At 44.1% G+C, this 23,639-nt stretch overlaps 2 protein-coding genes across 2 annotated transcripts in view; both read left to right on the forward strand.

Annotated features, from left to right (window-relative positions):
- The window catches only part of lrriq1 (leucine-rich repeats and IQ motif containing 1), a 30,791-nt gene extending 15,564 nt beyond the window's left edge, over positions 1-15,227 (forward strand). Inside the window, 11 exon segments of the mRNA XM_029434563.1 lie at positions 776-901; positions 1,305-1,388; positions 2,177-2,304; positions 2,423-2,494; positions 2,579-2,664; positions 4,113-4,135; positions 4,137-4,215; positions 8,520-8,589; positions 9,137-9,197; positions 9,746-9,866; positions 12,486-15,227. Of these exon segments, the coding sequence (XP_029290423.1) occupies positions 776-901; positions 1,305-1,388; positions 2,177-2,304; positions 2,423-2,494; positions 2,579-2,664; positions 4,113-4,135; positions 4,137-4,215; positions 8,520-8,589; positions 9,137-9,197; positions 9,746-9,866; positions 12,486-12,622 (987 nt within the window). The 3' untranslated portion in view covers positions 12,623-15,227.
- A 2,340-nt stretch (positions 15,228-17,567) lies between these two features.
- Positions 17,568-22,162, forward strand: alx1 (ALX homeobox 1). Its single transcript, XM_029434360.1, has 4 exons — positions 17,568-17,766; positions 18,143-18,447; positions 18,792-18,920; positions 21,021-22,162. The coding sequence occupies exons 1-4, from the start codon at positions 17,577-17,579 to the stop codon at positions 21,360-21,362; spliced, it is 966 nt and encodes a 321-aa protein (XP_029290220.1). The 5' UTR covers positions 17,568-17,576; the 3' UTR covers positions 21,363-22,162.
- Positions 22,163-23,639: the final 1,477 nt, after the last annotated feature.

The raw sequence follows: 23,639 nt of genomic DNA on the forward strand, positions 1-23,639 counted from the left end.
GAGAGAAGCAGCAAATATTCACATTCAAGAAGCTGGAATCAAACAAACCTTCATTATTCAGCAGACTACTTTAGCATGTAGGCTTGTTAACCTGCCAATGTGTATTTAAGGACCTTACGGCTACAACTATAATTGTCTCCTTCACGTAGTGAATGTCTGAAAATGTCCATTTTCATGCTGGACCATCCATCTTCAGGCCTCTTCAGGCCTCTTCAGACCTCTTCAGACCTCTTCAGGCCTCTTCAGGCCTCTTCAGGCCTCTTTCGTGCCACGGAGGCTCATTCGGCTAATCAACTGTGTATAGGTGTAAACTGCTGTTCTAAAAAACATGCTACTCAACACTTCTCCCAAACCCCTTCTCAACTCAAGAAGTGTTTGATGAGGCCTTTAGGGCTCTCTAAGGGAGAAGGTGGGGGTGATGGAGTCGTAGAATAGGTGTGCGTGCGTGTTGGGGCGGGGGTGGGGTGTGGGGGTACAGGGTGATTAATCAGATTCCAAGGAAGTGCAGTAGAAAGAGTTCTAGGATTCCTGCTCGGCTCAACTTGAAGTGAAGTGTGCCCCCCGCAGCCCTCTGGGAATTGGAGGATTTAGAGGCACACTGGAGCTCCATTTGTCTCGGAACAGTCTGGAGTCACGCAGAGTTCAGACAGCAGAACACTCGGCAATTAAAAGAGAGGTTAACATGTTTTATCTCTCTGATGGGATAACGTGCAATATTTACGCTTGCCTCTTGATTCATGGAGTTTTTTGTTTTTGTCTTCTTCTCCACCTCCAGGCGTTTTGGAGGGGCTTCAGTCTGAGGAAGAGGCTCGCATCTGCGCTGGCTGCCGTCACACGCCCCGACACCGGAGAGGACGATACCTTTGAGGAAGTGGACGTGGATGAATTTGTCTTTGATGAGGTATGCGCACAAGTTCATGCGCCCGTCATGGTTCAGTAATTCCTCCCTCCACGCCCTATCAGGCACACAAACCTGACGATGCAAAATGCATGAATGCATATTTATAGTTCTCTCCATACAGGACACACACACACACACACACCCACAATCCTGCACACGTGCACATCTGCAAAAACACATGCACAGATGCACAGACACAGAAACATGCACGTGTTGAAAAAGACACACAAACAGGTTTATACAGAAATCAAACATGCAAATATGGACACATACACAAAAAAGAGAAAAACATACAATGACACACACACACACACACACACACACACACACACGTTTGTTGTTCCTCACCTGTGGCTGTCCAGACGTATATATATTTGCGTTGTATTTAATTCTTCTCAAACAGGCAGCGCTGGAGAAACACTGGACATTGTCTCTTTGTGACGACTCCCCTCCCAGACGTTACCCTGCGTCAGAGCATCCACCGAAGGTAAAGCTACTGTCCTGGGACATTCTGTAAAACTCTTAAACCCTTGTGGGCTGGTGTTCTAGTAAAGGTGGCCAGTGAAGTTTGGGAATTACCAGCCCCTGTGTTATGTCAACGGAAGAGTTATTTTCTTGCCCTGTCTCTTTCTCATCTTGGTCATCAGCCCCCTCCAGGATTTGTCTCACTCTCTCCTGATTGATCTTTAAATTTACTCTCTTGAAAAACAAGATTATTTCCTGGAGGGGCTGAAGGTTGCTCTGCACCAGCAGATGTCATTTTTCACGCTGGCCGACCGTCGTCCTGTTTTTTCCCCCCCCTTCATTTACCTCTCGTTGGATCTTTTCTTTGGAGCGTGCTCAGCGCCGTACATCACGGTGGCCGGTTTAGGCCAGCTGATGCGGTGCAGCTGCCGTCCTGGTCGGCTTCAACGTGTCAACTCAGAGGTGCACATCAAAGGCGGGGATGAAGAGTTTAGCGCTTCCACAAAGAGAGGACGGGATCTGGAGAGTAATTAAGCTGTTAGTTTGACTTACACACGAGTGTGAACACGTTCTGCCAAATACTCATACTGAGGACTGTATTTTCCAGACAGAGCGTAAACTCTATTTTTCCATTTAGAGCTTCAGCTTCACATCCTTCTGGATTCAGAAGTTTAACATCTAAATGTAAAGATCGGCTCCAGTACATGGAATACTCTTGGAAGCTAATGCAAAGACACTTTTTGCCTAGAAAGCTAACTATTAAAAATCTACTCAAAGTGATGAGAGCTGTGAATTATGTGTATGTTTCAGCCTCTCGGGCACTTGCTTGAACCTTCCCAGTGCTTACTCCCACCACCACTTGTACGGGGGCCAACGCAGGCCTGGATGCCTGGAGAAGCGTCTGCTGCACCGAGAGCTTCCCCAGACATCTCCAACAGGTAGAACAACCCACAGCCTCATCACTGGCTGCCATGTGACTGCATTTAATACGGAGAAAGAACAAATATCCAAGTTACAGTTAAAGTTTCTTTGTTAATTATCTCTTCACAACTTCAGAAGCAAATCTCCTGCTTCAACGTCGGTGCTCAACGCTCTCTCCCAGAGATCGGAAAAGATCGTGGAAGAATGGTAAATCGTCACGTCATCATACGCTGTGTTGTTATTTCACTGAATGAGATTTTGTGTGTGACGCGTCCCTTTTTTTGCCTGCAGGGGCTTCACCCACAGCCGCACAGCTCTGTTGATGCTCAAGAGAGCTCAGAAGATGAAGTCAACTAAGCAGCAGAAGAAACGCAGCGGTGAGTGTGTGTGTAGAACAGTTCCCAGTTTATCTGGTGCACCTGGTTAACACTCCATGTCTCGTACAACGATCCTGCAAAGACCTTTCTGTGTTTCTGTGCAGCGTTGTATTACAGAAACACATTTCTTAAATCGCCTCAAGTACAAAGTTTCCTTTCTTCAGTAATCCTTATACATCTGAAGAAATGTGTCTTCAGTCCTAATCTTTCACACCAACTATCCCTTATGGAAGGAGCTGCTGTTGGGACATAAATCCATTTTCTAAAACGGAAAAAATCCACAATAATTTCTGCCTCTTTTCATTCTGGTCTTTGTTCCTTCAGACAGCAGCGAACCTTTCCACCCCGCGTATGTTAACGAGCCATAACAGACAGCAGAAGCCAGGACCTGTCGCCTCTTATTGGGCCTTATTTGAGAGTCTGCAAAGGAAATAAAGATTGCCAAGAAACCTCTCGACAAGTCATCCCGTGATGACTTTCATGCTGATTCATTGTAGTGGTTGAGTGTGGCTGCCGTGAGTGACCTCACCTCCGCTCTGCACCGAGAAACGGTAGTCCTGCCACGATTACCATGCCACGGTCATGTAGAGGGAGGCTGCTCTTTGATCATAATTACACATGCATGATTCCAATAGCAGGGCTCTTGTCATCTTACTCGACCGGCACACAGGTCTATGTCTGCACTAACTCCTCATGGCATCTGCCTCAGTGGAACCAGAGCTCTTCTAACATTTTCCCAATGTCAGGTTCTGGTTTTCTGCTTCTGGTTTTAGGCCTGACTTGTCCTTCTTTGACCCTCTCTCTCTCTCTCTCTGTCTCTCTCTCTCTCTCTCCTCTCTCTCTATTCTGTATCTATCACTCTTCTCTTTCTCTCTCTAATCTCTCTCTCTCTATTATCTTCTCTCTCTGTCCTATCTTCTTCTATACTCTCTTCCTATACTTCTCTCTCTCTCTCTCTCTCTCTCTCTCTCTCTCTCTTCTCTCCTTCTCTGTCTTCTCTCCTCTCTCTAGTTCCCTTCTCTCTCTCTCTCTCTCTCTCTCTCTCTCTTCTCTCTCTGTGTCTGCCTCTCCTCTCTCTCTGTCTCTCTCTCTGTGTCTGTCTCTCTGTCTCTGTCTCTCTCTCTGTCTGTCTGTCTCTCTCTCTCTCTGTCTATGTCTCTCTCTCTCTCTGTCTGTCTCTCTCTCTCTCTCTCTCTCTCTCTCTCTCTCTCTCTCTCTCTCTCTCTGTCTCTCTCTCTCTCTCTGTCTGTCTATCTCTGTTTCTCTCTGTCTCTCTCTCTGTCTCTCTCTGTGTCTGTCTCTCTGTCTCTCTCTCTCTCTCTCTCTCTCTCTCTCTCTCTCTCTCTCTCTCTCTCTCTCTCTCTCTCTCTCTCTCTGTCTCTGTCTCTGTCTCTGTCTCTCTCTCTGTCTCTGTCTGTCTGTCTCTTTCCTCCCTCTCTCTCTGCTAGATCCCTCCGTCCGTCTTGCCTTGTTTCAGAAAGTGCAGTTACCAGCTCAGTCCAGTGGAGTCACGTAACAGGCCAGCACAACACAACAGGAATGATATAAAAGGTAGGAATTGAGACCCGCTACACATTTGGTTTATACTTGAGAATGTGCACTCGATTCAGATCCATACCCTGTATATGGACTGTATATAAGAAGGCCTCTAGTTTGGCATTTTGGCCGTCACCATCTTGTTTTTTTTAATTGACTTGAGTTGTGAAGCTAAGTACTTCCGAATGGAATCACTTATGTTGTTAATATCCGGCAACACAGTGCCACCACTACAATTAAGTTTGAAAGTCTGTCATTCTTCTAGATAAGAAACATTAGCAGTAAGCGATCACATATCATCATGAGAAACTATGACCTGTGATGCACCCACAGGTACTTCACTAGTCCACAACATAAACAATAAAACAACCTGTGCGTTTCTGAAGAAGTCTGTATGGTTAAGACCCTCCATCTTTCCTGCTGCCTCCTGCCCTGAGGTGGAGCGATGATTTGGCATTGTGACGTCCACATCCAGACTTAAAAGGGAGGGAAGAGCTGCAGGGAGGGCAGGAGGGAGGACAGGGGGGGAAGTCGGCTTTTATCATGCCTGTCTCCATCTTTCCTCTGCACCTCACATCTCGAGAGCACGACGTGACAGGTCCAAATCCAATAATGCCATAAGCATGAAATACCATTTAATTAGCTGTGGAGAAATCCAGTATGTTCGCTTGTCTTTTCATGTAACAGCAACAACAAAAAAGGGAGTCGCCTCAGTTCCCTTAAAACAGGATTCACTGCTGTGCAGCAAAAGATTAAGCAACAACTTATTTAAATGTTTTCAAAGAGTTTGTTTTATTACATTTTTGTCAGCAGCCAAACGTTTTTGGCAAAATTACAAGATGATGCACAAATGCATCTTTAGTAATTGGGATCTTTATGTTAAGAAGTGTTTATTTTGAACTTTTGTATTTTGTCCCTGGAATCGTGTGTGAGCACAACATAGCTGTGGATAAGCTCTCAGCCAACTGGCAGTCCAGGACCAGTTCCATCCCAATGACTTATTACGTTACAGCAATATTTCCAGTTCTGTTTCTCTCCAATACCCTTATCGCTCGTCTCCACCCTTGTCTCCACCCTTGTCTTGACAATTCATCAGACTGATGTTCTCAAGCAAAGAAGTGAAGCGGCTGCATCGGCTGATAAAGTAACGGGGGTCGCTGGTTAAAACATCCCCCTTTCCTCTCTGCTTAACGTCCCGTGTCCTCAGTTGGTTTTCTAATTCAGAGAGGGATCCTATAAAATGCCCCCACCAGGCTCGGTCCTGGAGGAGACGACTCCAGCTGCCTTTTTACAGAGTGACCGTTAGGCAGCCGCGACGGTGGCGGCAGAGGCGGTGTCGCGACTCTCTGTAAACAGGCCCAAGCCATCCACCCCTCTTGCTCCCCTGGTCCTGACCTGTGGGAGGCACCCCCTCCTCCGGATCCATCCCCAGTGCCCGGGGACTAGCCAGCCCGGCCCAGCCAGCGCGCCCCGACAGGGGCTAACTTTTCAGGCTTTGAGTCAAGCCCCTTCTGGAGGTGATTAGCCCCAAACCCATGACAGATTTTTTCCAAGATATCCAACGCGCTGTGTTTATTTTATCCGGGCTCTTTGTGTGGATGTGCTGGACATGAGTAACCCACTTGAAATGGGTATCAGCTTACATACCCAGAGAGGGAGCGCATGGAGCACAGCCATGCAACGCTTTCCTTTACAGGCAAAACATATAGAGATACACTTCCCTTTTCTTTCTCAGTGGTTTGTATCATCCAGTGTCTGAGTGCTGCACATGTTGAAGATGTTGTGATTCTCTTCTGACTTTTCACCGACACCTTTCACTCAAACCCCCCCCCCCCCCGGGCACACACACCCTCTTCCAAACCTCCTTCTTCTATCCAAACTGCGATCCAACCCCACCAAACATCCGTCCTCATGTCAGAGGGACACATGGGTATATATTTTTATTTCAGACTGGAACCCCTACCTCCTGAGCACTTAACTCGATTTCACACTTCAAGTCTTCTACAAAGTCCAACTGAAACACAATCATCTTGTTTATCATCCATCATCCAAAATAACTTAATTCATATGCATTCAATTTCCCCCCCACAGTCTCGCCACTTCTATTTATCTCAGGCGGCGGCGCTCTGTCCTCATAGTATATGTTTGAGATGCACTGGCACACTTAAGGAAGAAACAAGCAGAGAGAATGTGTAGATGGGCAGAGTCACTGAAATCAGGTTTCATGCTCTTTAGGGCACGATGTAGTGCACGACTTCAAAGAGCAGATAGTAAAGCTATTCTCAAAGCTGTGGGAGTAGTTTTTACATACTGGATTTCATTATAATGCCTTGGTCTAATGATGAAAGCATCATTTCAGTGTAACAGAACTTATTATATATTGTGTTTTCTATGGTAAAGGTCTCAGTACGCACGTTTAGAATACAGACAGTCCAACAATCACATCTCAGTGGAGACGGCTCGGGGCGTCGAGGGGAGAATGTAGAAGGTTTGAACTGTGAGTGCTGTTAAAGAGACATTGTCCCGTCACAATACTTAGTTTTAATATGGAGACTACCACAGACTGATATTTGCTTTACATACATGCTGTAGCAGTTTGACTGTGTACATCTGAATTATGACCAACATTACAGGTGTGCTCACTCTGTTTTATGTACAAATAAAGTGGTAATTAAACTTTTGGCTTGTGTGCGACCCGATTGTTTACGGCCTGACTGTCAGAGCGCTACTGTTTCCTGTCCCTTCCTGTAGTCACGTCTCCGCTCACTTTGACTAACTGTTCAGGATGCTCACTCACAACTCATTCAATTGGTTTCTTATTAGTTTCTGCACTGGTTCTGATGTACTGCCTGACCCTGTGTTGTTTGTTTCTGCACAGAGGGGAGGAGGGGAGGAGGGGAGGAGGCTCCAAAGTGCCAGCATTATGTCTCTCCTTCAGCTCTGGTTTGCTGCGGGCCGAAGCCTCCACCCTCCACCCTCCTCCTCCTCCTCCTCCTCCTCCTCCTCCTCCTCCTCCCCAACTCTCTGATATTAAGCTCTCCCCTCCTCAGTAGAGACGAGATCGCCTAATGTGCTTAAGAGCCCTCTTAACAGGCATGACTCCTACAGGCCCCCTCCTGATGTCCAGCAGGAGTACTGGAGGGGGATTCAGGAGGTTGGAGGGGGTTAGGCGGGGGCTTCAGAGGGGAAAAGGGAGAGGACTCTCTGTGCTACTGAAGTGCAACATAAATGTGAACTTTTCTCATGGTGCTCGTCCTGTATCAACGTGTACACGCTGAACACGTGATCGCCACATTCCACCATTCATGCACTCACCTCTGGGGAGTTCAAATTTATCGTGAGTCTCCCTTGCAAGTTTTGATTTATCCGTAAAGGATCCTATGATAACAAAGGACATGTATGAAAGCTGTCAACAGGCAGTACAGCACCCTTGTCTGGAGTGCTTACAATAAGTAGAGTATATGAGAAGGTTGATGTTTGTCTTCCTCTGGACTGCCTGTGCCCTGTCTCTCTGTGTGATTTCAGCTTTTGGGACGTGCGAGTAGCCGTTTCCTGGCCTCTGCTGCCCCGGGGGGAAGCATCTATCACTTGACATTTTTAGTGGGGCTTCTCAATTAACCCATGAAAACTGTAAAGCTGTTCTCTCCTTGTTTCTTTTTCTTTTTTACAACAAGTAAAGGGCTTAAATAAATGCATCATTAGTTCCAGCATTGGGCTGTCAAAATGCATTATCAGTTTACACCCATCTCCGGCAGCATTACTGTCACCACAGCATAAATGTTTACTTTAAATTACGACCTTATTACAGGATTTCAGCATTACTCGTAAATCAGCAGGCTTTCAGATTTCTTTCTTTATTGTACTGTTGAAACATTGCTTGGATTCAATTTGACAAAGAACCACAAGCCCCAGCAATTGTTGGGAAAAGTAGATCCCCCTCCTGTTGCATCCTTCGGCAACTTTAAATGTATTATAGTAATGCCCCCGAGTCCTCCAAACAAATACGCCACCTTAAGCTCAAACATAAACGCCGCGAGCTCGGACCTACTGATCTCTTCCAGTGCTGGGAGCCCCGGCCGGCTGTGATTACAGTGAAACGTGTCCAACGTTGCTACAGATCCGTCAGCTGTTTGTTTGTTTGGTGAGAATCTGTGAAAACAAGTCCCTCACAGCAGTATTGATTACGCAACTGTCGCTAATTAGGCAGCAAAGTCATTCTTTACTACTATTGTCATCAAGAATGTTGCTTAACTGACACGAGGAGTTGGAGCACAAAGTATCGGCCGTGACGTTTATTTGATGTTTTCTGTCGAGTGCAGTTGGCGAGGCTGAGCCGGGCCTTCAGCGGCTGCACCCCCCGGCTGCTCACTCCGACAGGGACTCACAGAGGTGAGGCAATTCCCTCTTTTAAATTCATTATGTAAACACGTCCTTAGACCTCAAACTCTATGACTAAGGCAAATATTTCTAAAGAAACTTCCCCCCTGCAGCATATCAATTCATAAATCATTCTGCGCAGTGAACATCCTTTTTATTTCTCCTCATTTATTTTTTAACAGTTGTGGTTTTGTTTTATTTATTTTTTATATATATATATAATATTTTATATTTTTATATAAAATGCTTATTTCTCTCACTAATTAGTCGAAGATTTGAAATATGGCAAAATGTAATTATTATTATTATTATTATTATTATTATTATTATTTTGGATGCTGGGGGGGAAAGAGATGCAGCCGACACTTCACAATAACGACTGTATGTTGAAGTAACAGAGGCAGCATGTACTGCAGGCCTGTGCCCCCCCCCTCTACCGAACATATAGACATTAAGATTATCCTTCATGGCATCTGTGTTTATTTTGTTGAGGTAATTGCGTAGAGCTGATTTGAAATATGCAGAGCGCTAACTTTTCTTTTTGTTATCTTATCCTCAGCGTGCATTTCTTACCGGAGATCAGCACAGACGTTCTGAACGGGGGCCGAGTGCAGCTCGTGGTGAGTACAGTCCCCTTCTGTTTCCCCCTTGCACTTCATGCACTTCATGGAATGACAGTGAATCTCGATTAGAATCTTTTCTAGGGGGGGGGGGGGCAGTCGCACGTATGTGAAGGTATGTAGTATTTACATTCACCAGTCACAGTCGTGTCCTGCGATGTGGGTTCCCTCTCCTGGAGCCTGTCTCATCAGCTCCGTTCTAAAGGAGGCAGGGGGGGGGGGGGGGGGTCTGACGTTTAGCTCCACAGTGACACTTTGAATTGGATCAACTGGCTGCAAAATCCCAGTGTCACTGTGGAGCCGGTGAAGGACTCTGATGCTGGGGAGGTCTTTGAAGTGGGAAGCTGCAGGTCTCCCTGCGCCGTTATAGAGCAGTTTGAGTTATGGTCACTGACAAGAGAAGCCGCCCCCTTCCTCCTGTTCCTTAGTTATGTTCAGACTGCAGAGCCGCTGCTTGTTGAATGTTATTCAAAATGCTGGAGTGCTTGCGTGAGACGTGTCATGTCGGGCCTCATTTCTGTGTGTGTTTCTGTGTGTGGTGCGTGCAGGCTGACCCAGGATACGCAGAACGTCTACATCACGCCAGCGGATCGTGGGCCAACAACAGTTTATCTGCCCAGCCCTGCAGAGAGAACAATTCTCCTCGCACAAACTCTTTGGGTCATGCAAGTGAGTCTTGAGAATTTCAAAGCCGATTTAATTTTGACAAAATGGTCCCGTTACTCTGGGGAAGTGAACTGATCTTAGAACACAATCCCAAAAAACATTCACAAAGCTCGACTCTCCTCTCAGAGTAAATGATTTCTGTCACTTACTCTGTTTCTAATCTGCTCCATAATAACTGGTAATCTAGATTAATGGCAAGAGAGACGTTTGTTGCCAGTGGTTGATTTAAAGGTTATTTATATATTTACTGGTCAGGCATTGGAAATGTCATATTATATTACACACACACATTACATATATTAATGATAGACAGATATCCTCTATATATAACAGTATGGCTATAAAACCAGTACATAATAGTCTGTATGCACTTATTATTAAGCTGAACTGACATTTGGGCCGAAGTTAAACCTTTTCATTCAGTCTCATGCTCAAACCTTGGAAATCATAGATTTAACAGTATCTGTGTGTGCACATGTGTGTGTGTATACATGTACATTAGGCACATGTGTGTACAGATGTTTCCCCGTTTGCACACTTGCACCCGTGGATCTCGGGTCACACGGACCTGAGTGCGCCGAGCCTCAGCCGGGGATAAAGGCTGCTGCTTATTTAGCCTAGTCTGCGTACACCGGTCGGCTGTTTCGGGAGGGGAGGGGAGCCGCAGGGTCGGGCCGGGGACAGAGTGCCGTGAATTTCTACTCTGACAGGAAACAGGCAGAAAGAAGAAAAAAAGTCCTTTCAGTGAAGAATGACTGGCCCTTCTGTCAGGAGCAGCGGGGCTCAGGAGTTTGAGTGACAAAGATGCTACTGACAGGCTGACGGCAGATGACCACATTAAACAAGTGAAGGAGAGTCCTGTCCCCCCGTTAACGAAGCCAAATTAGATTCCGGTGATGATTCCAGAATGATTTCCACGAGGTGCAGCAGCAGCAGCAGCAGCAGGAGCGAGCGTTGTCCTGTTAAGCAGACTGTTGTTGTCGTCGGGAGTCAGTCTGGGAGAAAGAAAGCCTCTTTGTCTGCACTGATGAAAACACCACTTACCAAGATTATGTTCGGCCAATTGAAATATGAATGTGTGCATAAGGCAAAAGAACTATTAGATATTTCATCAACGTGGAATGGGCATAAAGGTCTGTGAGTTACATCATCAACACCTCATCAGAGGAAGTGATGAGTGTGTGTGTGATTGACATGTTTTTATAATCGTCCCACACAAGACAATTAAACAGAAAGATTTATCATAATGCCGTGTCTTCGCTTCATACATCAAAGTGAAGGTTTGAAGTGAGACGCTTCACTTAGTTTGCAGTCAAGATGACATAAATACTCTATAACCCATTGCAATGCGATACTCCCCACTTGCTGGGACGGTGCCATAAAATGCGTTTCCAGGCCCACAAAATATTTTCATTACCTGTGCAGAGGAAACCACTTAAGTTGCATATCTGCTCCCTCAATTCTGTCCGCTGTTCAACTCTAATAGGAGTAAAATGATGGAAAACAAGTGATTTGGTCACAGCGGTTGGGTCGGATGTGTGGCCGGTTTTGTCATCTCCGTAGATTTAATGGCACGACCGCAGAACTTGCGTACAAATGAACAACATGTGCGTCAGGTCGTGTGATCTGTTTTTGAATTCGAGCTGACAATTGGACAAAAGTCTTTAATAAACTACATTTTGCCACCAAACTGAAGTTTAAAACGTCTGAAGATAAACACAGAAGAGTGTGGAGCTTTGTCTTTAAACTACGCTACTCAAACCGTGAGATTTAGCTATGACTCGTGAGTGGTTGGATAATCTATACAGTGTGCCAGCGGTACAGATATTTGGAGCCGGGTCAGTACCTGCGAGGCCCCCCACCTCCTCCAGAGCCTTCCACCGCTGCTTGGCTCCCTGTGTGGGGCGGCCGTGGAGACCGTGGTCCTGGGGATCTACACGTGGAATACATCATGCCCGGGAGAAGCGCTGCCTTTGTACTGTGTGTTTGAAAAGCTTTGTACTGATCCCCGGCTGAAATGGAAAGGGCCTCTGGTGCAGCACACAGCGCTCCTGCCAAACTCACCTGCTCGGACTTAAGTCTTTACAGCGACATTCAACATTGTGTTGTCTTCAGTCTCCTGAAAGAGAGACCAGACTAAAGTCCACATGTCACTCACTCAAACGTTACAAATATGTTGCTGTTGGACAACATGAAGTAATGTTCTTCAGCACACAACACCTGATGCTTTGGTAAATGCCGTTACTCATACGATGCAACTGTAAAAGCACATTTTCATTAGTTTCAGGCACCACAAAGGTGTTCTTGTGAGTTGCATATTGCACAGAATCAAACTTGCATCCTACAGATATGACCTGTTCTCCGTGTTTGTGGTAGGAAGTGGGACTTCCAGGGAAGCATCCCACCATACTTTCCCCACAGTTCTATCAGCTGTTTGTTCAGGAAGTCATAGTCCTTCCTCTGGAAACCTTTTTATGGTGATTATTGATAACTCACATTCTCAAGGACCATGAAACCGGCTGAGCAGACGAATCGTGTGCGTTTCCATTTGACGTCTTTGTTGAGTGGATGCGACGTGGCTCCATTATGACATATTGATGCATTTTCTTTCTACACCTCCAGGAAGGGAGTTCCCATCTCCTCAGCGGGTCACGTCGGCTCCGTCCAAAAGAGAACGCATCTCCTACCGAGACAACCTGGTGCAGATGAGCGGCGGCTGGGGAGGGGGCAAGAAGAAGAGGGACAAAGTGTGCAAGTAAAACACAAACTCTTCCACCACCACGTCACTCACCCAACACCCAGAGAAAGTAAAGCAGATAGATTTGATATCTGTCCCTCCTGCGGGTGCACATCCCTACAAAGAATGCAGCGTCTGATCATTTCCTAACATGTAGTGACCCAATAGATTACCCCCCCCCCCCGAAGCTATTCTTTTTAAACTCAGCTGAAAACTCGAGCTCCCTGCCCTGAAACTGAATTAAGAGCAATAGGACCTGAACCAGCCCAAATATCTTCAGGCACTTTCATTGTGTTGACTCAGCTCAAGTATCGCCGATCGCAGCCGAGCAGCAACAAAACACATGGAAGCAAACGGCACGCTTAGTATGCAAATGATGGCAGGAAACAAGAACCAGGACCTTTTTAATACCCGTGGATTCATGTTTCTTTGTGTGCTGATGTACCCTCTCCACAAACAATATCGTGATTATAGTTTAGTAAAGTTTATTAAAGCCCAGAGGTTTAAGAGGTGGCTATATTTAGCTCCTGCTTGCCAACCACTGTTGAAATGACTGCTCTTATGAGTGCAAACATTGGTGTTAGAATTAGAAGGATGTTTTCTTTATTTTAAGTCGTGGATGATAATGGCCTTGTCCGTCCGCAAACACTGGTCCACCGGAGGCGGTGAACCTCGAGGGCTCTGAGGTTCCTTCGCTGTCCGCCGCCTGGAAACGATAACTTAATGAATGTCAAAACAAATAGTCCGAGCTGCAGAGTGGCTCCCTGGCAGGAAATGCACGTCTGTGTTATTTATTTTCCTCCTAAACTTCACTTGCACATGTCTGGAGGGTGTGTTTTGACTGTACAAGAGCTGATAGGGATTGTCGTCTTAGAGTGGCGTATGCCAGAGATGTGGCGGTGCTGCCCACTGCGGGGATGTTGTGAAACCCAAGAGCACCGTCCTCCTTCAGGGGGAGACTCTTCAGGCTCTCCGGGGGGACATCCAGGGCCGTATCTGTCATCAATCTGTCACTACACGACTCTGATGCGGGAGAATTAAGATGTGTATTGCACATACAACATGGAAACACAGGGCGTATACAAGAACTGCATGTGTCTCGTCACCGGTGTTGTTTTGTGTGACAAAAGTTTCCCAGACTTCTCTGCAACTGCCGCTTCTGGAAAGATATTGTTAAACCGTCGTCCACCAGTCTTCATTAGTTCTGTTTACTTTTTGGTTATGGGTAAATTACATGTAACCCAAGACATCCAAAATCCATTGCGTGGTGAAATGAGCGCTCCACCGCACATTTAGATAAGATGAAGAATGTCCCTCTCAGCCCCGACTGCCCTGCCAGCCTGACCTCAAGTCAGCAAACGTTGTCAGATTGAGTCTGCCAGAGAGAGCTTTTACATCCAAGTGCTTTCTTCAAATGCATTAAAGGACCATGGCCGTTTGTGCTTCCAACTTTTAGCTACGATTTTTATACAGTGTGCAATTTCTTGCTGACCATTTTGGGATGCATGCTGCACTGTTTTTAGATTTCTGGGCTTTTTCTTTTGTAAACAGCATTCCAGGTAACTTTGACAAAATGAATGCAGACTGACGGCTCGAGCTGGTTTCAAGATTAGATTTTTTTATATCATTTAAATGAATGGAAGCCAGTCAAAATATAATAACATTTGTAAAGTACTGTACGACAGTGTGACTCGCTAAGTGATGTAAAGTATTAAAAGAGACTGGCAGAACTAACGAGTGAAATGTGGTTGTTCTGGAGAGTCTGAAGGTTTATACTTATTATGCAAGAGTAAATCCTAAAAACATATTAATGAAGTCGTTTGAATTGGTCTGAAAATACTTCATTTGTCACAACGTAGAAGACCCTGAACTCAAATTCAAACACAATCCCGATAAAGACGAATGCACACGAGCGGTCTCTCCTTAAACTCCTCTTTTAAACAAATTAGCCGGCTCCTTTTAGCCAAAGTAAAGACATAGGAGTGGATATAAACTCTGAGGAATGTGCAAGCTCTCCTGGAAATGTGAAACCAATTTATAAAGAAGTTGGGAATAAACTCACACAAGCAGAAAGTATTCTGTAAAAGTCAAAGATAATTTATTCCCTTCAGCGACAACTGCTGGCTTATTATATCACGCAGATGAAAAACAGGTCCGAGTCGCTGGTTCACGTGCAGCAAAGCTCCAGAAGATGACCTCCAGGGTTTGTAAATGAATCCCTTTTCATTTACACATGTTCGGAAGCTTGTCTCGTATTTGTTGACAAAGAAGGTGGAAAGTGTCTACATACAACATGTGTGTACAGACGTATACATGCATATTTATTACATTGTAAAATGTCTTCCATTTACATTAAGTAATGTATGATGACGTCTGAATGTGTGTAATGAGTCTGCTCACGTGATGTAATTCATATTATTAGATTTATGTTTTGCATTGAGAGTTTATGAGCTGGTTTTATATCTTTGTGTCGCTGGTGTTTTAAATGATTTTCTTTTTGCTGCTGGATTCATAAAACTGATTATATGTAACCGTGTGTGACTCTGTATTGTTTGTAGGTGCTTTACGTGTGTGTGCATCTCTTTTTTAATATTGAAATGAGAGAAATTAAAGGTGAATCCAAGCGATCACAGAGGCATATAAATGTGTTGGTGTGTGCGGGCTCACCTGGCCTTCTTCATTGTTTCTGTCCTGATATTAATTCTGCAAAGCACTTTATTGTTATTAAAATGCTCTTCAGTCTCGTGGAACAGCATCTGGATTTGGTCTGAGCGACCCTGCTGCCGGGTTAGTTCTGGTTTCAGTCAGAGGTGACTTGTATAACAAGTCGACATGAACCCAGATGACTTAAGTCAAGTGACTGAGAGCTTTGTCAGGGCTCGGGGATTCCTGACTCCTGGACAAAACAAGACACACAAACAAAAAGAAAACAAACTTTATAATATATTATATTCTGCAGACTCAAATGACACAAAGCTCCACACATTCTCTTTTTTTGTGTTTCGTGGACAGCCAAAGTTTGAAGACGTTTCCACAGATTGAGTCCGACCACAGGGTGGCTTTGGGCATCGTGATGTCATGCGTCTTCCTTCTGAAGTGGCATATGAAGTCTGAAATGAATGACAATTAGTTCACTTCAATCATATGTTGACCACGTAATGTTATAACGGGGAGTACATGTGTTTATTAAATGTGAAGGTGGAGATCTTTCCAGGTGGCTCACATGACATATTGGCTGCCTGAAGCTCACCAAGCCGTGCCACTTCACAGGCCCATGCAGCATCTCTCCAGCCATAGGAGAACTTTTCACCAAACCACAGTGAACTTTTCACATTTTCTCCTCAGCGTGAGTCAGTGTGCGAGGTCATCTTAGAAGCCCAGTAAGACCCCCCCCCCCCCCTGCTACTTAAGAGCACCTCTATTTATTTTTATTTTTTCTCCTGTGGCACCGAGAAGCTCCAGGTAACTGCCACTGACCCCAGAGCGAACCAAAGCTACGCCTGGTGTGCATTGCAGGTGGTGTGGCTCTGGGTGGAGATGTGAAGGTGGGCCATGGGCTTTGCTTAGTGGTAACTTAATTCCTCCAAAAGGGAGAAATAGAAGAACCGCTTCCTGTCCTCTTTGCAAAAAACTCCCTGTTGAGCCTTGTGTGTGCTCCTGAGGGCTGCTGGCTGCAAGGAAACGTCACGTTCCTGCACAAGGAGACGTTTACTCTTTAATTCAGGCAAGAAAAGGTCAATATTTAATTTACAAGACTTTTGAATGTCAAATTAAATTGTACATTTCATGTTATTCATATTATATTTTCACTCCAAAGTGCTGAGAAATACACTTGTGCTGTTTGACAGAGAGGCAGTGGTCTTGTTTAATTTAACAGGCCTTTGTCGCAATTGGGAAAAAACAATATGACATAAATGATTGTGCATTATGTGTATCAACACGCGGGTTTTATCGAACATGGTCGACCTTAGATTCACACTAAACGAGTCAAAGTAAAGAACTGAACATTAACAAGTTATTCGGTGCAACTCGGAATTTAATTCATAGTTGAAGACGGAGCCTCTGAACATCTGAAACATTTCGATTTAAAAGAAAATCACCAGTTAAGAACCTATTCGGTCTGAATCATTTGTGTACATGTTAATAACTATTAAATTGTGCAATTTAGGACGATGGTTTCGTAGTTTCTTTTCTTTTGGATGCGCCAAACGCGTATTTTCTGTGCGCTGCACGTGCTTTAATTGAAAAAACAAAAAAAAACCGAATTAAACATTAAAATGTATTTTCTTTCTTATACATATTTATAATGTTACATTTGTGACATGACGCCTTTTATAGAGCTGAAATATAGAATTGAACAAACATGGTAGGGCCTAAAGAAAATCAGTTTCTCTGACATTAAATTCATAGAATAAAAATGACAACAGAAAATAATGAAGGAAATAGATGTTTCCCCTTAATGCATATTTAAAGCACATTTTCAGCTTTTTACTCTTCAGTTTATCCCAAACATGTCAAACTGGCCAAAAAACGAAATGAATCAGAAGCACAGATCAGCCACCATGGAGTCTCCAATGAATCCAAATGAAATCCCATTCGCAGTCACAACGTGTAGCTGTAAATTACTGCCTCATTCTGGATGTCCAAACATGTTGTAAATTAAAGTCAGTTTTGACGGTTTCCTCTCGGAGTCGTTGTGTGGCTGTAGAATCACTTCAAACTGCTGTTTGCTTTGGATTCAGGGCGTGGGAGGAGTTGGGTGCTGTTTCATATTCAGAGAGGAGGGGAGCTCTTTAAGGATCTCATTCTCTTTGGGGCTATAAAGACGTTGTGCCTTCAAGACAGAGCAAATTAACTCCATTGGCGAATTATTGCATTACAAGGCATCTCTCCGCTCATCCGTGCGGTGATTAGTTCTCTTTCTCTTTTTTTTTAATTTGTATGCTGACTTTTGATTAAAGCGGATTTGGGTTAAGATGATGGAGTATATGGAGGATAAGTTTGCGTTGAAAAGCCAAGCGATGAAGGCCAGCGATTACTACATGGACCAAGTCATGGAGAGCCTGGACAGCGCGCAGTACTTCACCAAGTCTGCCCCGAAATGCGTGCAGGCCTTCGGGCTGCAGGGCGGCGAACACCGCTCCTCGCCCTGCGGAGAACAAAACGGTGCGTAAAAACTTCCTTTTGTAACTTTGACTTTTGTGCATCAACTCTGCAGATTTACAGGAATCAGTTTGAGTCAAAGAGAAAGAAACTGAAGGAAATGTAACATCCAAGCGTTTCTTTTTTCTAATATTTCAATAAAGGCGTTTCTTGTGTAACTATTTTTTGTTTTCGTCATTTGTTTTAAATTTTGGAAATATTTGTAAATTTCTCGCCGCGTAGATTATTTTAATATGAAACATTTAAGGGATACACTTCATAGCGAATACTATAACAAATGAAGAAGTCATTTGTAATGTATGTATGAAGATATAGACCTATTATTATTATTATTATTATTATTATTATTAATAATTTATTTATCAACCATTTATTCCAGCCAATTACGGTGTGCCAAAAACAGACGACGACACTTTGCACTCGGACCTGGGGAGGTCGATGGATAATTGTTGCACTCTGCGTGCGTCTCCGGTGTCTACCGGACAGGAGAAAACGGATTTGGACGACATGGGAGACAAATGTGACAGTAACGTGTCCAGCAGCAAGAAGAGGAGACACCGGACGACCTTCACCAGCGCGCAGCTGGAGGAGCTGGAGAAAGTCTTTCAGAAAACTCACTATCCAGATGTTTATGTGAGGGAACAGCTGGCCATGAGGACAGAATTAACAGAGGCCAGAGTGCAGGTACAGTTTATCACCAGGCTCTTACTTTGTTAACTTTCACGTATGGAGATAGAGAGCATTAAAGAAAGGAAGAAGACGATACGACATCAGTGCGCCGCTATGCGTAACATGTTGCGTTATATAAATATTACTTTAGTCATTTAAACACATTTGTGATTGAACGTGCAGCTTGTTCTCAAGAGGAAGGATGCATTTTAATTCCGTGCTGCTGCACATCTATTTCCAACACATTATTTTTGCCAGAATTTTGATGGATTAATTCTTTTAGGAAATTATATTTTGTAAAAAAGAAAGTCACATTTTGTTTTGTCTCATTTTATTTTAATTCCTCTTTTTCCTATTAGGTGTGGTTTCAGAACAGAAGAGCAAAATGGAGGAAAAGGGAGCGCTACGGGCAGATCCAACAAGCCAAAACTCACTTTGCAGCCACGTACGATTTATCCGTGTTACCGAGGACCGACAGCTACACACAGGCGAGTCAAATGAACCTCTGATCTGAATCTAAGAGCATACCGTAGTTCTCTCAGCGGCCTGTGATCTTCTTAAAGCCTCTCTTCTAAAATACTCGATACATTAAAGTCCGTTTATCTGCATAAATCAGAGCATGTCATCCTGCTCCATTCATCACTTCTTATGAAAGCCCTCTCCAGATAAGAAGCTGGACACTGATTGGAGCCTCTGAGGTGTCATGGCTGGATTAATGGCCTTATATCAGATTTCATGTTCGCTGCACATTTGTCTTGCTGCTTGGACAAAGGTCAGGTACAAGATGAGGTGAGAGGAGACGCACACTGTCAGTTTGTCCTCTTGGTAGGTGTTGTCCATCAGAAAGTCAGATTGGGCCTCTAAAGCTTTCTTTCAGATGGAAATATGCAGGCGGCAGCTCACACACACCCCTCTGTGTGTGTTGACATTTTAACGTCACAGAAAGCAGCTTATGTGTTGAAATCCAAGAGGTGGAATTGTAAAACAAAATAAAAAGTCCCAGTCACATCTCTTCTATGCCCCTGGCTCAAGACCAGGTCAGAAATGTGTTGGACTGCCTCGTATTCTCCCCACACATGTTTCTGATAGATACCCCTGGATACCAGCCATACCCTCTCTCACAGCTGATGCAGATTACTGTCATTAAATAGCCGTCGTACATGTAACTCTGCTGGCAGCGGGTGTTTCTGTCTCCCTAAACACAGTGGACGTGGATTACATTCTTGTGGCTTTTAAAGACTTTTGTTTTATTTTGTTGAATATGAGGTTTTGGCCAATATTGTTGTTTTGGGGCAAAAAGGAAGGTCCTGCTTATTAATGGCACATGTTGTGAGGAACGTGTTGGCAACGCTGCTTCTCCAGCATTTCTGCTGCTGCTAAATACGTTTGAGTGGACTTTTCTGTGAACCCCGGCACTGCTGGTTTGTGGCATTTGTTAAAGAATGCTGTAAACTTTACTTTGGCAAAAGGAGTTGTCCTGTGCTGAGCTGTGTTGTTGCTTCACTTTATAGTTCTACAGAAGCTGCAGGTACATTTGTTTATTGATGTCTAATGCATGGAACTATATATTAGTTTTATTGTACTTGAAATGTTTGTTGTGGAGAAGAAAAGAAAAATATAATTGCACATTTCAGTGACTTAATTTTCACTAAATGCAATTAAGGAACATCGACAGGCTACTTCCTTAGGCCGGCTTGTTTTCTCCGTTTGATTGAAATGTTGGCAAATGAAAGCAAATGAACGGCCCGAGAGTGAAGGGAGTTATTTGAATGTGATGGAGCTGTCAGCTCCGGCTGCGTTCTGCGTTGAAGACGTTAAACATGCTGCTCTGTAGACTGGAGCTTCTGCCTGCGGTCCTGTGCTGTTTACTGTGTGACGACCAGATGGGAACGTATCTCCTTTCTGTCCTCTTTGTTCTCTCTGGCCTGTTTGCTCTCGGATCATCTCGTGCAACGACAACAGAGGCTGCACGACACATTTATGATGAATTCAAAAACATGTGAACTCCCCACAAAAAAAATATTTTGAGATATTTGTCTCCATGGAGGTGAAGGAAATGTAAAAGTGTTCAAAAACCACATTCAAACTGTAGAAAGTGTTTGTGTGTGTGTGTGTGTGTGTGTGTGTGTGTGTGTGTGTGTGTGTGTGTGTGTGTGTGTGTGGACAGACATATGTCAAAACAGGGTTAAATAAAACCAAAACATTTCTTTATTGTAATAAGGGTGAATCATCCCTTTAAGAAATAAGCATTTCTTCCCTTATTTAAACATTTAACGTGACGCTACTTTAACAGCTGCTTTGCAAACACAACTCCAGCAGAGCATCATCTCCTCTTCAGCGCTGCAGCCGTGGTGTATCTGTGTGACAGAATCATCTTACTATCTTTAACTGCATCTCACTCGTCTTCATCAGTGCCTCTATGATCCAGGTGTCATTATGTACGTTGGTACTGTACATGTTGTGTAACACATGCATCATCTGAGCGTGCTTCTTCACAAAAACATCTATAGGTCAAATATTTGTACATGCCAAATGTAGATCTATGAAAACTCCTCAAGTCATTCTCACCGTTTTCTTTCACCCGACAGATTCCCAACAACCTGTGGCCGAGCCCCGCTCCCGGTGGCTCTGTGGTGTCCTCCTGCATGCTGCCTCGAGGCTCCCCCCCCTGCGTCACCTCTTACTCGCATTCCCCTCGTTCGGCCGCCGGAGCCGCCGAGCACGGCTACGTGAGCTTCCCTAATCAGCAGAACCAGTTCGGCCACGTCTCCCTCAACAACTTCTTCAACGCAGACTCCCTCCTCACGCCGGCCGGCAACGGTCACCACGCCTTCGAGACCAAGCCCGAGTTCGAGAGGCGCTCGTCCAGCATAGCTGTGCTGCGCATGAAGGCCAAGGAGCACACGGCCAACATCTCGTGGGCCATGTGATCGGGGGTCCTGTGCATGTGTGGGGAGTCCGGATAGTGTATAGTGTGGGGATTGTCCAAGGAGTCTGAAATCATATTCAAAACAAGCTGTTTGTCTCCCGACATTATCCTTCATCCACAGACCAGATGTCACCTATATCCATCAGGTCTGCAGTGAGAGGGGCGATGCTGTTTACATCTGCATCCTGACGTGAGCTGCTGGGACGAGGAGTTTAGATCTGGGTAACATACGTCAGAAGATCAAGCTTGTAACAAAAGAAAATGAAATAGCCATAATGTTGTGTGACAGACAATCAGCTGTGTATTCACAGTATGGTGGATCGGTATCATTAAAATACTCGAGACACTCGAGGTGTAGATGGTCGAGACCTTCGTGTAGCTTCACTAAAGCAATACGTTCATATCAGGGTGACGTCCGTCAGTCCTTCTGCTCCGACCACACGCTCGATGCTCTGTGGAGCTGAGAGCTGCGATGTGAATCAGCTGTCTTTGTTGTTGTTGTCTTTAGTGGGGAGTCCTCAGTGTGGGTACATGTGGATCCAGAGGGAGGGGTCCCAAACCACTGCAGCATCCTCTAAGCACTGTGAATAAGCTTTCTTTACCCACGCCTTTCATCTTCCTCCCTCCTTCCAGCTCAGGACTGAAGACGAGCAGCGTGGAGACAAAGTAACTTGACGTGCTGACGTGTCCGTGTGCTTTGCAGCAAAGCTCTGTGATCTCTGTCGTCTGCCTCTGCTGCGTGTCAGCGGTGCACAACGCAGGCAGAGGAGGCAGCTTTTAATATTGTTTGTACATTTATATGTTGGAATTATAATAAATGAATGTTTCTTGATTCTAGCATGTTGGCTGTTCCTTCTTTTAAAGAAAGAATACAGAGTGTACGTCTGCTTAAACTCTTTATTGTTCTTATTGTAAATACTCACAAAAGCACCAAATGTGTGTAAATCCACAGCTTCAAATAGTTTGTGTTAAAAAACAAAACACAATTTGATGTTTTAAGTGAAGTTGCTAAAAATGAAAGTGATGTTTAAGAAATAACTTGAACTATTTTTATAGATTTATGTTGTTAGGAGCAAAACGTATAGAATAACACAACTTCATCCTTAAGACTCTTCAAATGATACACTTTCAAAAGTTTATTATAGTTTATTATCTGCATTTAAGAAAAATATTATATATATATATATATATATTCATTCATAAATCTGTTTTATTACAAGCTCATTATTTATAAAACAAAAATGGTATTTTTGTTCAAATTAATTTAATAAATTATTTCTCCTAAAATATCTAAAAGATATCCACAACAAGTTAAAAATAATATCTTTAAATTGCTTGTTTTGTCCCCATAAATGACACATGATCAAAATGTTGATTTATCTTATTAATTAACAAATTGTATAAAACTCATAAACTGAAAATATAAGATCAAACATATAAATACAAATATATAATGTTTTTTATTTTTTAAGTCTCAGTCATTTCCTATAACAGCTGATCACTGTAGTTAGCAAACATCACCCGACAGGAAATAATGCATTTATTGTGGATTATTAAACACCAGCGATACGTTAGGCGAGGTGTGTGTGTGTGTGTGTGTGTGTGTGTGTGTGTGTGTGTGTGTGTGTGTGTGTGTGTGTGTTCATGGTAATGAAGGGACATTGATGTGTTTTTGGACAACGTTGGAGCTTTATGGCTCAGGAAGAAAAGGTATGAGGCTTTAGACACACACACACACACACACACACACACACACACACACACACACACACACACACACACACACATAATGCTAGTTAGCCGGGTCAATTGTCTTTACATGGGATCTCTTGACAACAAACTAATAGAATAAAACTGACCTTATCCTTTAAACTCCCTCAAACTCCTCCCCCCTTTGCAGTCTGGAAACCGTCCTGTCAGCTCATTAAACACGCTTAATCTCTTCATTCATCAATAGTAGCCTTTTCCATGAGGCCCCTGCACTGCATGTTCCTCCTAAAACATGCACAACGTGTTCTTTAATCTATCACGGTCTTCTTTTTCCTTACTGACGTCATCCTTTTGTTTTGCTCTGAGATCACAGTCGGCGGCGGATAGTATCTCAGGGAAACCCTGTCTATAGGAACGGTAGGCTTGATTCAATTACAGCTGTAACTTGTGTCAGATGCTCCGGGTTGGAAACAAGTTTGTTTCCTCGGGGTACTTCCTGGTTACTGCCATTCAAAAATACAAACCTGAGTACGTTATCTGCACGCATCACAACACGGAGGCTTTGATC

This window comes from Cottoperca gobio, chromosome 6 (genome assembly GCF_900634415.1).
Source record: "Cottoperca gobio chromosome 6, fCotGob3.1, whole genome shotgun sequence".
NCBI lineage: Eukaryota > Metazoa > Chordata > Actinopteri > Perciformes > Bovichtidae > Cottoperca > Cottoperca gobio.

What these genes read in the sequence shown, in the direction of transcription:
- alx1 (XM_029434360.1), top strand. Translation starts at nt 17,577, where the DNA reads ATGATGGAGTATATGGAGGATAAGTTTGCGTTGAAAAGCCAAGCGATG. An exon ending in TAACAGAGGCCAGAGTGCAG is followed by an intron (nt 18,448 to 18,791) that starts GTACAGTTTATC and finishes TTTTCCTATTAG; the next exon opens with GTGTGGTTTCAGAACAGAAG. An exon ending in GGACCGACAGCTACACACAG is followed by an intron (nt 18,921 to 21,020) that starts GCGAGTCAAATG and finishes TTCACCCGACAG; the next exon opens with ATTCCCAACAACCTGTGGCC.